The sequence below is a fragment of the Brassica oleracea genome, chromosome C9 (assembly GCF_000695525.1).
Source record: "Brassica oleracea var. oleracea cultivar TO1000 chromosome C9, BOL, whole genome shotgun sequence".
NCBI lineage: Eukaryota > Viridiplantae > Streptophyta > Magnoliopsida > Brassicales > Brassicaceae > Brassica > Brassica oleracea.
The window spans coordinates 47,976,004-47,990,054 of NC_027756.1; the positions used below are offsets into that span (position 1 = coordinate 47,976,004).

A 14,051-nucleotide genomic window follows, 5' to 3' on the forward strand; every position below is an offset into this window, starting at 1 on the left:
CTCAAAAGTTTGACTGTTTTGCCCTTACGCGAATTCCCCGTTCCGAATACGTCCAGGCAGATGCTCTCGCGGCCTTAGTATCAAGTTCTGACCCAGGACTTAAAAGAGTAATTCCGGTCGAGTTCATCGAACATCCGAGCATCAGACCACCAATCGTCGTCAACCTCATAGAAGGTCAAGATGACGAGGAAGAAGAAGTTACGATACAACCGCAATCGGAGCAATCTGATTACGGCTGCGATACCCCATGGCTGCAGACAATTCGAGACTACATTTTCAACGGACACCTGCCCACCGAGAAATGGGCAGCCCGCAAAGTCTGAACACAGGCTGCGCGCTACGTAACAGTGGACGGCGAAATTTACAAATGGAGATTCTTCGGACTACTCATGACGTGTCTGGAAGGGGAAAAAGCAAGAAAAGTGATGGAGGAAGTACATTCTGGGTCCTTTGGCAACCATTCCGGTGGAAGATCGCTGGCATTGAAAATCAAACGCCATGGATACTAATGGCCGACGATGATCGGAGATTGCGAGAAGTTCGCACGAAAATGCGAAAAATGCCAGATGCATGCTCCAACCATTCGACAACCAGCCGAAGTTCTCTCCTCCATCACATCGCCCTATCCCTTTATGCGCTGGGCAATGGATATCGTCGGACCCCTTCATAATTCAAAAACATAATTAACCCAACATCTCTGAAATTAGCTTATTCTTTAGCGCTTCTTCATATTCAGTTAGAGGATCTTTCTTGCCAATGAGCCTGTCAAGCAAAGCCATCTTTGAAAGTCTCTCCTTCAATGCCAAGTCTCTCTCTTTAATAGACCACATGGTCTGATACTTAGAGGCAGACAGACTATCTGCATCCTCGATGTTAACACCACATAAAACTGTTGTTTTTTCGGTTTATCGAAACGTACAAGACACATACGGTTTACAAAAATTGCGTGACATTTCTACAAAAAAATATTGGGCTATTTTCTAATCAATTTGAATCTTTGATGGCTGTTTAGTAGATTCCGTAGTTTCGGGGTCTTTTCACAAATATTGGATAGTCTAAGGGCATATAATATAATTTTTCAACTTTAAATAATAAGGAAAAGAGAGAGAGAAAATCAGAAAACCTAAGAGCATTAAGCAAAAGTGAATCAGAGAAGACTCAGGAACAAGAAGAAGATGGGATTGTTCTCCAACAAGATCTCCAGAGATGAGCTCAAAGCCGGAGATCACATCTATTCATGGCGATCTTACATCTACTCCCATCACGGTTTCCATCTCCTTCACTCTCTCTCTTATCCACATTTTCGTTTAGTCTCGATCACGATCTTTAGCTCCTTTCTCTGGGTTCTATGCATTCCATTTCATAGGAATCTATGTAGGCGACGGTAAAGTCATTCACTTTACTCGTCGAGGTGGTCTTGAGATCGGAACCGGTACTTATCTGGACAACATCATCCAGATCTCAGTTCCTCGTCACGGAGACAACCCTTGTCCTAATTGCGGAGATCAATCGATTCTCGACGGCGTAATCTCTTCTTGTCTTGACTGCTTTCTCGCCGGGGGAAGCCTCTACCTCTTCCAGTACGATGTCTCCAAGGCTATCCTTGTGGCCAAACAGCGAGGCGGTACCTGCACTACAGCACCTTCAGATCCTCCTGAAGAAGTCGTTCACCGCGCTAAGTGCCTTTTATGGAGTAATGGGTTTGGTGAGTACCATCTCTTGGACAACAACTGTGAGGATTTTGCTATCCATTGCAAGACTGGTCTGCTTGTTTTTTCGGTCACCAAGTCTGGGAGCAGCAGCCAAGTCAACGCGGTGTGTGCAGCAGGTGGTGTTGCTTCTTTGGCACTCAGGTATTTAGGGGTGGGAAGGACTGCTGGTCAAGCGGCTTCGTTGGCGGTGTCTCCAGCTACGGTGGTTTCTGCTGCAACCAGGGCTGTTACGATGACGCTTGGACTTGTGACTACTGGTTTTGCAGCCGTGGCTGTGGCGGGATACAGTAATTACTGTATCGGTCGTGTGGCTTACGACGTTGGTGTGAGAAAGGATGTTCGCAAAGTCCCTGTGGAAGAGCTTGCTACACTTATGGCAGTTCGCAATATATTGGACAATACCAACAGCGACAAAAACAAGTAGTGGAAAATTATTTAACCACTTGTTTCATGGATTGTTGATGAGTCATTGACTTTACTTCTGCTTTGTTTGTATTGTGTAAACTGTATTTTTAACTATTTGTGGAAATGGCAAATACAGTCAAAACAATATTTATTACTTTCAAGAACTAAACTCTATCAAGAGATTTAGATAAAGATCAACTCCATGATAAAACTGCTTACTCTTCATTTACATAAAGAGTAATGGAGAGTCAAGACTGTAATTAGTTCCTTCCTCAGACATCACTTCAACGATTTTTTTAATTGCAGGAGACAAATATCTTACTATTAGCAATGGTCTGCTACTGAGAATAGTAAGATGGGTGGAATGGCGGCATTACAAATCCAGCTTGCTGACCATAGTAAACAGCTTGAGGAGGTGCGGCTGAGTTATAGAGACCAAGAATACCACCACGTGCTGGGTTCACAACACCAAAATGGTTCAACTGTAAGCCATGATGATGACTAGGTTCAACCATAACACCACCAGCTTCTTGTCTATGAACTTGTGTATTACCACTGCGATCTCGAGGCCGCTTTCTCCCCTTCGGCTTCAGCTGTGGCGGCTCCACGTTGCGTTTCCTCTGCGCCTTCTGTCTCTCCAGCTCCTCCACACGCTCCTCAACCCTCTCCTCAGAGAACTCGGCCTCAAGATTCCGATCTTTGATGATCTTGATCACTGCTTTCAACGCACTAACTTCTTTATCAGTAGCTACGTTCTGCGACTTGAGAGAGTACTTATCCTCCTTACAAACTCTCTCAGCAGCTTCTCTCGACTCCTTAACGTAACCTTTCAACACAGAGACTGGCTCAAACCCGTCACTCCTCCCGCACTCGTACATGAACCTCACCGCCAAGATCGGTTTCCCAATACTCAAAAGCTTCGTGATGATCTCTCCGACTCTTTCTTTATCTAAACCGATCTTGTTACACAACAAAGTCGCTTGCTTGTACTTTGCAATCATTGCCACGTAACGTGACAGCTCCTCAGAGTTGAACTCGGATCCTAACTTAAACGCTGCGACTAAGTGAAGAAACAGTAACGCCTCGAAAGGTTTGTTACCTATCTTCGTCTTCCAATCGTTAGCAACCTTCTTGGCCTTATCTTTCGTATCGACTCCGATCTTCACATCATCGTTAACGTCAATCAAAGCTTCCATCAGCAAAACGAAAACTCTCCTTACATCAACCGATTTACCCTTGCTCGAGCCACCAACGATTGCGTCGAGCACCATCGTCGCCGGATCTGGCGAGTAACGAAACGCTGCGGAGAGCTCTTGGTTAGGCATCGCGTCGTCATCCCAATGATCAGCCAGAAACTTGCTTAGACCGATCGAGTCCATTTTCTCGCATAAGGCTCTCAACTCGGGGCGAGTAACCACCGGTGACTCTGGATCATCGGCGGTTTCGATTCTCGGGGAAGCGTTCGGTGAAGGAGGTTGGGATTGGAGGAGGCGGAAACGGTTAGAGAGGGAGGATTGGAGAGAGGAGAAGTGGGAGTCGATGTCAGACCAGGAGAGAGAGAAAGAAGATGAGAGGAGAGAGCGGTGTGATTGGAGATCGTCGAAGGCTTTCTTCAGATTTTGCTTCTTCTCTTCGATTTGATTAATCGCGGCGGCGATTTGTTCAGTCTCCGTCATCGTTGTAACCCTAGATTTCTATTCTTAATCTTCACCGGCAAACATGAAACCCGCCGATTTATCTATTCAACAAAAGTATGGTAGTTTGCATTCAGCTATCGGTTCGGTTATTTAGATAAAATTAGAAATATGGTCTGATTCGGTTTGATACTACATAAATTAAACAGAGAAATTTTAATTAATGTTGGTTTAGTTAATTATGATGCTCCGGTTTGATCGGACTCGGTTTATATGTGAGAGAAAAGACAATGGAGACCACACCAGAGTAGTAGAGAGAGAGACTCTTGATTGACTCATCAAAAAGACAGTGGAGACCACACCAGAGTAGTAGTTGAGAGAGAGACTCCTGATTGACTCATCAACAGCTGTTTCTTGATCTGAATGTTTTTGTCTTCTTTCCCGTGTGTTTTTGTTTAGGTGCTTATACAAATACAAGTGAAATTTCTGCAGTTTGAGGAACTGTATTCCATGGACATGACTACTCTTGATGAAATAATGTTAGTTTACTAGCTGTATTCTTTGATTGTTTGTTGTTTCAGACAAAATATATATACCCAACAGTATTCGGTTATTTTCTTTGTCTGATACCTTCTGCCCTCAACACAAACACTTGTTTAGACCTGTACATGGATTGATCTTGTAATCACGGAGCAAGGTTACTCACTATCCCACACTGGATGGAAGATAATAATCATGTGTTTTCTTGCAGATAATTAACAATGTTTGTGCTACACAACTATGTCCCTTTCATCTTCAAATTCCTCAAGATTTTTGCAGATAAGAAGAAGCTGAGGCCTCTCATTGACGAGAACAAGACTAGCCGTAATACCTAGATCCGGTTTGATTGCATTCAGTCTTGAGGATTTTTTTGTAGAACCAAATCCTCTTAATTACATGTTCCTTATAAAAATAGCTTATAAGAAGCAATAAATCAAACACTATTACAAAACTTGTTCTCTTCGTTTATGTAAAAAACTAGTATAATAACAAATATATCAGCTTCTGCATTCACCCTCTGCGTGATTCATAAACCCATTGCAGAAACTCGGGTCGAAAATGACGGTTTAGTGATTAACCCGAGATCATCATCATCATCACTCGTACCTGGTGGTTGTGAAAGAAGAGAGTAAACCGGCTGCTTGAGCCGGTATTATATCCCCAAATGTTGACATAGCGGCTGCTGATCTATCCTTGAATATTCCCACTTGTCCGTCACTTAGTATTGATCCAAATCTACTACCAGCCTGAAACATGTTTTACATGATCTTATCAAGATATTGAACATATTACAAATTAATCAACCCAATACAAGATCTTACCTGCATGAAGGACTTTAAGAACGGGGAAGCCACACCGAAGCTGGAGTCATCGTCTAACTCACTCGTTTGAGAATGATCGCCATTTGTAAATGCATTCCAAGAGTTTCTTGACGAACCTTCATTTGATGTAACTGGGATCGAGACCTTGTTTGTACTTCTAGAGGACAGAGCAGGAGCGCTGCATTGATACGAAACCAAGACTTTTGAAATGAGAAATCATTCTGCAGAAGGCCACCAACAGTTTTTGCTTTGGAAGAAGAAAATCTTACCTTATGGGAAGGTATTTGAAGCGGGGAACTGTGGAGCATGGCATGATATTTGACTCTGAATTAGTTGGTAGCTTCTGCGCAGTATCTGTGTACATTCGGTTTAGTTGCACAAAGAATCCAAAGAGTACAGCGTGGCGTAGGTATGACTGCTTTTCGTTCTCCCATAGATACGGCTCATACCTTTTTAGACATTTCAAAATATAATAATCAGAGAATGATTGTGACAATAAACGGTAAAACTAGTGAAGTAATCGTAAAGATATGTCTTGCGTATAGTTTAGGGATAAAGTTCCTTACGTGAGCCAGTCTATGGGATCCAACTTTTGGGACATATAGGATATCACTCCATCAATGCGACCTCTACTGACTGACTTTGTTTGCTGTTGTCCCTGCTTTCGCCTGAAAGCTGATCTGTTCATTGTACTCTTTGGTATCTCCGCATTGGGGCTTGTATCACCCCCAGAAAGAACGTCCGATGCAAATCTCAAATCCAGCAAAATCTGTAAGACTCCTTTCTCTGAAATCTGGGGTTCGTTGGCCTCCCTAGGAGATAAGAAATCCTCATAAATAATGATGATCTGCATTGTACAATGGAAAATTTAATAACCATTCTGGTAAGCAATCACCAGCTTGGAGATATTCACAATGAAAGGTAAGACGTATGAATAGGGGGGAAATTATCACGAACATTTTGAAGAGCAGGTAGAAAATAATCATAGGAAAAAAGTAAACAGAGACAACGCACCTTCTCCAACAAGCTTAAAGCAAAATTTTGCAAAATTGACTTATCCAGAACGTGGCCTCCAATTCGGTGAATTTCTTCTGATGCCCGACACAGAAAAGAGATAATATAGAGCGAAGGTAAGGACGGAAGTGATATCTTCAGCTCAGATGGACTCTCGCCCTGCTCTTCCTTAACTATTGTCTCTTCCCAACCCTGCATTATTACTTCACAAATGAGTATGGACACAACAAAGTGCTCTTGAAAATGATAACCGGGAACGCAAGAGGATGTCTAAACTATCTTATTAATACTTTAAAGAGTCAATCAGGATATAAAGTAGTTCCTGGAAACATCTCCATCAAAAACAAGAAAGTGAATAAACAACTATCTATGCACATTTAGCCAGCAATATCTAATATCGATGCAGGAGAGACAGCTCAGCAAAAAGGATAAGGATCGATTTTTATTTACCCTTAAAGGAGTTGTAGCAGATAATCCATCATCACTCCTAAGATCACGCAAGAGAATAGCTGAAAGCTCATCCGACAGCCACTGGATCCACAAAGTATGAGCTTTAATGCACAGATCTCGCATAGTTTTATTAAGCTCTTCAAATTTCGGACTTGTCTTCTCTTCTGCCTTGAGTAGTGCGGCAACAGCTAATGAACTCTGCTTCCTAAGATCGGTGTGCACCTGCTTTCCAGGGCTGTCAGCAGTGAGTGCAGTATTCGAGCCATATCTTGGTTGCCTCAACAAGGATGACAACTTATCAGAAACTGCAGTCGTAGTTTCTCTACACCACAATCTTGGAGAACCGAGAATCAAGGGAACGTGTTCAGAGTGGTTCAGCAATGCAAACAAAAGGCGTCCCATAAAAAGAGATTTCTCAATTACGATAGCAGGTGATATTGCGTCATTGTCATTGTTCTCTTTCCTCATGGCAGAAAAGAGAAACTCGAGTTCTTTATCTACATCTGAAAGAAGAGCTGAGACACTGTCATAACACTTATTCTGCACGTATGGAGCCAGATCCTTTAACCTCTGACCAGCCTTTTCTGACTCAAAGAAGCTTAGGAGGTCTTCCAATACATTCTGGCAGCGCTGATCAACAGCATCTCTCATTTGGCTAACTTCAGGACCAAAGTAAGCAGTTAGACAACTTTGAAAGTCACTTTCTTCAGGTGATGTTTTATTTCCGGCAATAAGACCAAGTTTCTTTGCGTTAGGCTCAATGAACCAGACACCACCACCTGTAGATGGTCTGTTTAAGTATGCTTGGAAGTTGATCTTCTCACCAGTGATCTCGCTAAAAGCACGAACCGATTCAGCCACATTGACAGCTTTAGCCAAATCCTCAAATCTGGAGTCAATAATGGATTTCATTCTTTCCACAAACGCCTTCTCAAATATTTCATCCCATAGGTTCAAATCATCTTCCAGAACAATCTCCCGGATTCTATTCCAAGGCAGCTCTACCTCAGACCCAAAAACACTCTTAAGCCAATCTAAACTACCCCTCAAGACATCTTTGCTATCCATGGTCTCTCTTATCAACTTCTCCGCTGTCCCAAGCTCTCCACCAGTAACAATAGCTTCAATCAAATGCTTCCCATTAACCTTACCAACAATCTGCCCACCACATTCCCTCAACCAACTCAGGCAAGCTTTAGAAATGTCAGTTTTATCAAAAATGACCATGACGGATTCCAAATTATCCCTGAACAATTTCCACAACGCAACCTCCTCTTCCGGATTCGGAATCCCACCAAACAGTTGAGAAGCTGGAGGGGTACTCAAGATAGTCTTATAAAACAGAGGCATATCAGTCAATGCCTGCAAAAAGAGCTCACCAACTTGTCCCACAGTAACCTGAATCACACTCAAAACATCACAAAACACAGAAACTACATTCCCGGCATCATCACCACTACAAGCATTCAACTTTTGCAGAACCCAAGTCCTCCTCGAGTCGAGAAACAACTCAAGCACTCCCTTCGGATCAAGCTCATCAACCACCGCAACAGCAGTCAACGCGTCCACGTAAGCCCCCAACCCTAAACCCTGATCCAGAAGCCGCTCGTGGCTCCTCTGCGAGATCTGAGCCTTGAAACTCTCAACAATCTGCCACTGGTGCTCAAGCAGCGGAAACTTCTCCAACAGCTTACTCTGATCAACCTCACCGCCGCCACACCCCTCCAACTTAACCAACCTCTGCTGCACGTGCTGAGCACGCATGTACCTCCCAGCAGCTTCTAGAAACATCGACTCGTCGAGGCATCCCCATATATTCTCCGGCGTGTCCACCAGGTACTTGACACGACAAGCGATCCCGTACACATTGACTCGGACCGAGTTAGGGTTCGCAATCGTGGGAGCTTCCGCGACGGAGGAAGAGGACGAAAGCGATCTAATGTTCCCGTGGATCGAAGAGATGTTCGACGAGATCGACTCGCAAAGCGACTTCATGTGGACGATCGAGTCAGCTGAGTCGATCAGATCGCGGTACCGAGTCCCGACGAGTTGCCGGAGCTCCTCTTTCTTATCCTCGATGTTCTTCCTAGTCGCCGACTCCACGTTCCGGATCTCCGACATCGGTTTCGCGCGAAACAGAGACTCCGCGTCTCTTTGACCGCCGCCGAGAGTCGCGGCGGAAGGCCGGTGCTCCGCGGCGGAAGCTGATGACATTCTCATTTTTTTCCGCGTGTTTTCGGTTGTGTTGTCTCTAGCAATACATCGTCGCTTCTATTGACTAGTGAAGAAGAAGATAAGCAAAGCGGATCTGATCGGATCTGAAAATGCCCTGCCTCAGATTTAGAAGTAGAGTCCCAGAATTAAGATCTATTTTTTTTTTTTAAGTTTCTGCCATTGCCGTGAAGAAAGACGACGAGAAACTAAGCGTTTCCTATTAAATTACAAATTAACCCTTCTCTGGGTTTGCAATAGAATAATAAAATAATCCAAATATAATAGCAAACCGTTCCGGTATGGGTAATTATACCGGTTGTACTTTTACCGCCAAATTTGACTAAACAAATCGCTAAAAATACATTCAATTAAAAAATATCATAAGATTTATGTTTATGTTTAAATAATTATTATTTAGGATTTAATGTTTATGATGTGAAATTTGTTTATAAATTGTTTTTAAATATTTGTAAATAATTTTTGAGAAGTTAATTTAAAAATTTTAGTACAAGTTTAAAAATATTTATAAAAATAATTATAAGATAAATTTGAAAAGCGAAAAACTTGCAGTAAAATTGAAATTCAAGGCTTATAAATGCATAGCATTCTTGTTGAATAGTTTGGGCACAGTTGTAAAGTTCACCTAAATAAAGGTGCAAACCGTGCAATTACATAAAATAAATAAATTAAACGGATAAAATTGTTCTTTTTTTTTTCCCCCAACGTCGCTCGAATCTCCTCCAATCGACTTTGCCTACATCTCTCCCTCTACGTCGATCTCAATCTCATTCCCGATCACGATCACGATCACGATCATCCCTCCACTCTCCGGTGACTTTATCCGTACACACTGCCTTCTTGATTTGGCACATTTCACTAGCTACCGAGATCCTCAACCATATCTCCATCGAATCCTGCAGCTGCGTCGTAGCTCTGATTAGCTAGAGAGGAGGAGATCTAGGTTTAGCCCCCGCCTCCAAAATCTAATCCGATCTGACATCGGACTAGAGAGAAGTTTGGGCATACAGTGAAGAGTTTTAGGCGAAAGGAAGAATGGTGGAGCCGGTGAACTCTTCGCTTGGGAAAATGCTATTGGAGGAGGTTAGTCCTGTAGTCATGGTTCTCTGCACGCCTCTCGTTGAAGAGACTTTCCTCAAGAATGGGCTATCCTTTGTGGAAACGCTCAAGCCGTTCTGCAACTTCAGTAACATCGATGGTGAGTCCTGATTTGATTGCTAGTTTTGATTGATTGTCTTCTTCAAGTGTTTTTCTTAAGGTTCCAGTGGTGAAATTTGTTGTGCAGTTCCTGTTCGGACCTCAGGCGATCAGCTTTATCGGCTAAAGAAATTTACGCTGAGATTGTTTAATGCAGCTGATATCAGACAACCAAACGTAGAGGTACTAAACTTGTTTGGTACTTGATGATTGGTTCTTAGTCAGGAACAATGCGGATCACCATTAACTGGACATGTAATTATTATCTGTTTTACCAAGAACGAAACGTGAGAGTATGGGTTTGTATTACTTAGGCGTGTATGCTTGTATTAGAGGCTCCTTCCTCATTCTGCATCTTCAGCTAAGCTCAAGCTTGATTATGTTTACGTAATGGCTAGGTTGCAAAGCAACGGCTAGAACATGTTATTACTCAAGCTGGGGAGAAGGTTTTTCACGATTTGAAATCTGATCCTCCTCAAATTACTGATATACTCTCTAGTAAGTCTCTACTGGAAATTATGCTTTTATGAGTGTTAGACGATGCCTTTTATGTCTTTTGTTTCATTACTGAGAAGGTGAATTCTCGAACTCGTTGATTTTCTAATGCTGATGTGTTTCCGTCCCTGCAGATTCAGAGTCTGAAATTGCACCCACATGGTTTCAGTATTACAATAAAGAACTTATCCGCACCTTGTCATTTTCGGACCATGAAGCTTTTGATCATCCTGTGGCTTGTAAGACATTAAATGGGTTTTAGAAAATTGTTGTTGCTGTCTTCTCACTTTAAACTAGGTTCGCTGATCTATTATGTCTCATAGAGTTTTCTGTTGTGTACTAAATAATTATAAATCTACTTTTCAGGTCTCTTGGTCGTTTCATCAAAAGACGAAGACCCTTTAAATAAATTTGTAGATCTTTTCAACACCAATAGATTACCTTCTCTGCTTAATGATGGTGTAATGGACCCAAAGATTTTGAAGCATTTCCTATTGGTGCATGACAATCAAGATGCAACAACAGAGAGGTTGTTGTTACTTACTCCATCGTATTGTGACATGGTTCTCATCATATGGGTGTTAAAATGTAAGTTTTTTTGTTGACTGGATGTTTTTTTCTTCTATAGAACGTCTAAAGTTCTGTCTGAGATGAGAAGTACATTTGGAAACAATGAATGCAACTTACTTTGCACTAATTCATCTAAAGAGGGGAACGTAGAACACCAGGCTAATCCATGGGCTTCATTTGTAAGTCACTCATCAGAACTGTAATCAAACATATTGTTTAAGGTTTACTTTTTAAATTTTATGTACATATAAGTTCAACATGTTGATTACCAATTTTTCTGAAAGAAATCAAGTGTCCCGGCTGAAAAACTTGGATGTGCTCTTACTGGCGACGATATTGGGGAGGTATATTTAAAAGCTTCTGACTGCTATTTCTTGTATAAAATTCTCTTGCTGGTGAAATTCACCCTTTCAACCATTTTGGAATGTTTTAACCCTAACTTTAAATTTCTTCTGGCATATTCGGAGCAGATCAAAGATCTGATGCAAGAGTTTGCTTCCAGGCATATAATTCCGTACATGGAGCAGAAAGTCCGAGATCTTAATCAACAGGTTGGCTTTAGATTTTCTTACAAGTTATTTTTGAGAACATATCTAGTTTTTCTATATGATTTACTAGTATTTTGTTCTCTTTCCATATCATTTAGTTTTCATTTTTTTGTGCCCCTAGATTTCTGCAACAAGGAAAGGACTCAGAAACCAGATAAAGAACTTGTGGTGGAGAAAAGGAAAAGACGATATTCCGGATTCAACCAAAGGTTCTATGTATGCAGTCTTCACCTTTTTGCTCCTTTTATGATTTCATTGACGTCATCATAAGCTATAACGGTCTTTTGTCCACTTTTGAAGCTATACCTTTAGCTCCACCGAATCTCAAATCAGAATTTTGGGTGACTACGCCTTCATGTTGCATGACTATGAACTTGCATTGTCTAGCTATCGCTTAATATCAACTGATTACAAGCTCGATAAAGCTTGGAAGCACTATGCCGGTGTCCAGGTAGATTCACATCTTTGTAATTATGTTAATTTAGTGGCATAATTTTAATCAATGTTCGTCTTGTATTTTGAACCTTACGTATAGTATAGGTTAAAAATGTTATCAAACTGATTGTTTGGGTCTATATTATTCATTATTTGTTACTTGTGGTTGCTTCGATAACTCATCTTTCATATGCATGGTTGGAAGGAAATGATGGGACTCGCATATTTCATCTCAGACCAGTCAATAAAGGAAGCTGAGTACTGCATGGAAAATGCATCCAGCACTTATATGGTATGTCTTTATAACCCAATCTTTAACCTAAAAAAGTTCTTTAGCAAATATCCCTTTATTCTAAGCAAAACAGGAAACTGAAATATGAATGGTTTAACTTAAGAAAATGACGTGGTAGTACGTGCTGAAACATGTCTTTAAAATCTCACGCAGAAACTTGGGAAGTCTGGCTTTCAAAATGCTACGAGATGTGGGCTCTGGTGGGCAGAGATGCTAAAGGCTAGAGACCAGTACAAAGAAGCGGCTTCTGTTTACTTCCGCATATGTGGAGAGGTGTTTCTTTTTTACCTTCAGAACATATGCACATAATTCGATTGCTAAATTTAATTCAATTTGCAGGAACCATTGCACGCTGCTGTTATGTTAGAGCAAGCTTCTTACTGCTTCGTGTTAACTAAGCCAGCGATGCTACACAAGTATGGATTTCATCTAGTTCTCTCAGGAGACCACTATAAAATCTGTGATCAGGTACATGCTAATTCGCTGAAAGGGCTCAAGCTTCGTACATGCTTTGCATTGTAAAGAATATTCTTTGTTTGCCTTTTTTCAGGTTAACCATGCAATTCGTACATATAGAAGCGCGATCTCTGTTTATGAATCAACTACTTGGAGCCATATCAAAGACCATGTTTACTTTCATATTGGACAGTAAGTTTTTAATGTAGGTCTCTTAAGACGTGACGATTAGAAATTTGTTGGCTTAAGACTTGCAATGAAATTATCTGTTCAGGTGGTATGCAATTGTCGGGATGAATGATGTTGCAGTTAGAAACATGCTCAGAGTACTGGACTGTGGAAACCAGTCCAAGTCTACCCAAGAGATTTTTCTCAGAGACTTTTTCGACATAGTTAAGGTGTGTAGCTTATACTTGCGGTTTTATACGCTCTAATTAAGCTGCTCAGAGAGTAAGATAGTGCTTCCAATAGTTACCCTTGGTCTCTATTCTTTGTCTATACAAAATAATTTTATTTTCTTTTCATTTTTTCTGTCAATTTGAAGAAAACTGGGATGAAGCATGAAGTGGTGGGACTTCGACTACCAGTTATTAACATGTCGTCTCTTCAAGTTATGTATGAAGACCATCGCACTTATGCATCTCAAGCTTCTGTAAGTTGCATATTCACTCTTTGGAAGTATGTACATATTAGCCATCATAACCTTCCTAGGATGTATTGCGTCTATACTTTTTTGTCAACTGCATAATTGACATCAGTATTTCTGGTAAATTTTTTTGCTTTACTTGCAAATAAATAATATTTGTCCATCATTGAATTGTTTATTTCATTCATGGCGAGTTTGCATGTCTTGTGTACCAATATGATTCACATGTCGTTGTCAGGCTCTTGTAGAAGAGAGCATCTGGCAATCATTGGAGGATGATATCATTCCATCGTTGAATTCTGGCAAGTCAAACTGGCTGGAGTTACAGTCAAAGCTACTGCCTAAGAAATACAAGGAATCAAATGTTTGTGTCGTTGGAGGTATGCAGGTTGTTGTTAGCTGCATTCGATGTTTACATGAATCAGCCTTTTCTTCTTAGTCATCGTACTTTTAACTCATGCTTGGAGTCTGAAGGCTAAAAGAATGCAATCTAGTCCAGCTAAAATAGGCACGCTTATACGCAAAATCTGTTTTACCTTATTGTAAGCAGCAGGACATTTCAGTTTTATCTAGACTTGATTTGGCTTTGGAAAATGTAAATTTT

The 14,051-nt window shown here is 41.2% G+C and overlaps 4 protein-coding genes across 5 annotated transcripts in view; 2 read left to right on the forward strand and 2 right to left on the reverse strand.

Annotated features, from left to right (window-relative positions):
* Positions 1-1,101: 1,101 nt before the first annotated feature.
* On the forward strand, positions 1,102-2,273 carry LOC106317603. The gene is made up of 2 exons (XM_013755389.1): positions 1,102-1,266; positions 1,367-2,273. The coding sequence occupies exons 1-2, from the start codon at positions 1,176-1,178 to the stop codon at positions 2,134-2,136; spliced, it is 861 nt and encodes a 286-aa protein (XP_013610843.1). The 5' UTR covers positions 1,102-1,175; the 3' UTR covers positions 2,137-2,273.
* Positions 2,249-4,016, reverse strand: LOC106317601 (truncated FRIGIDA-like protein 1). Its single transcript, XM_013755388.1, has one exon. The coding sequence runs from the start codon at positions 3,791-3,793 to the stop codon at positions 2,456-2,458; it is 1,338 nt and encodes a 445-aa protein (XP_013610842.1). The 5' UTR covers positions 3,794-4,016; the 3' UTR covers positions 2,249-2,455.
* A 578-nt stretch (positions 4,017-4,594) lies between these two features.
* LOC106317604 (conserved oligomeric Golgi complex subunit 1) lies at positions 4,595-8,979 on the reverse strand. Its single transcript, XM_013755390.1, has 6 exons — positions 6,577-8,979; positions 6,127-6,318; positions 5,679-5,959; positions 5,382-5,561; positions 5,113-5,290; positions 4,595-5,037 (listed from the first exon to the last, which is right to left on the reverse strand). The coding sequence occupies exons 1-6, from the start codon at positions 8,794-8,796 to the stop codon at positions 4,888-4,890; spliced, it is 3,201 nt and encodes a 1,066-aa protein (XP_013610844.1). The 5' UTR covers positions 8,797-8,979; the 3' UTR covers positions 4,595-4,887.
* A 513-nt stretch (positions 8,980-9,492) lies between these two features.
* LOC106317887 (trafficking protein particle complex subunit 8-like) overlaps positions 9,493-14,051 on the forward strand; it is a 9,072-nt gene continuing 4,513 nt past the window's right edge. For both annotated transcript variants that reach the window (XM_013755691.1, XM_013755693.1), the window contains exons 1-17: positions 9,493-10,006; positions 10,094-10,188; positions 10,404-10,503; positions 10,635-10,739; positions 10,867-11,029; positions 11,129-11,249; positions 11,355-11,414; positions 11,541-11,621; positions 11,740-11,834; positions 11,919-12,069; positions 12,259-12,345; positions 12,499-12,618; positions 12,685-12,813; positions 12,896-12,993; positions 13,076-13,199; positions 13,346-13,453; positions 13,686-13,827. In XM_013755691.1, coding sequence (XP_013611145.1) covers positions 9,844-10,006; positions 10,094-10,188; positions 10,404-10,503; positions 10,635-10,739; positions 10,867-11,029; positions 11,129-11,249; positions 11,355-11,414; positions 11,541-11,621; positions 11,740-11,834; positions 11,919-12,069; positions 12,259-12,345; positions 12,499-12,618; positions 12,685-12,813; positions 12,896-12,993; positions 13,076-13,199; positions 13,346-13,453; positions 13,686-13,827 — 1,942 coding nt within the window. In that variant the 5' untranslated portion in view covers positions 9,493-9,843. The remainder of the gene's footprint in view (positions 10,007-10,093; positions 10,189-10,403; positions 10,504-10,634; positions 10,740-10,866; positions 11,030-11,128; positions 11,250-11,354; positions 11,415-11,540; positions 11,622-11,739; positions 11,835-11,918; positions 12,070-12,258; positions 12,346-12,498; positions 12,619-12,684; positions 12,814-12,895; positions 12,994-13,075; positions 13,200-13,345; positions 13,454-13,685; positions 13,828-14,051) is intronic.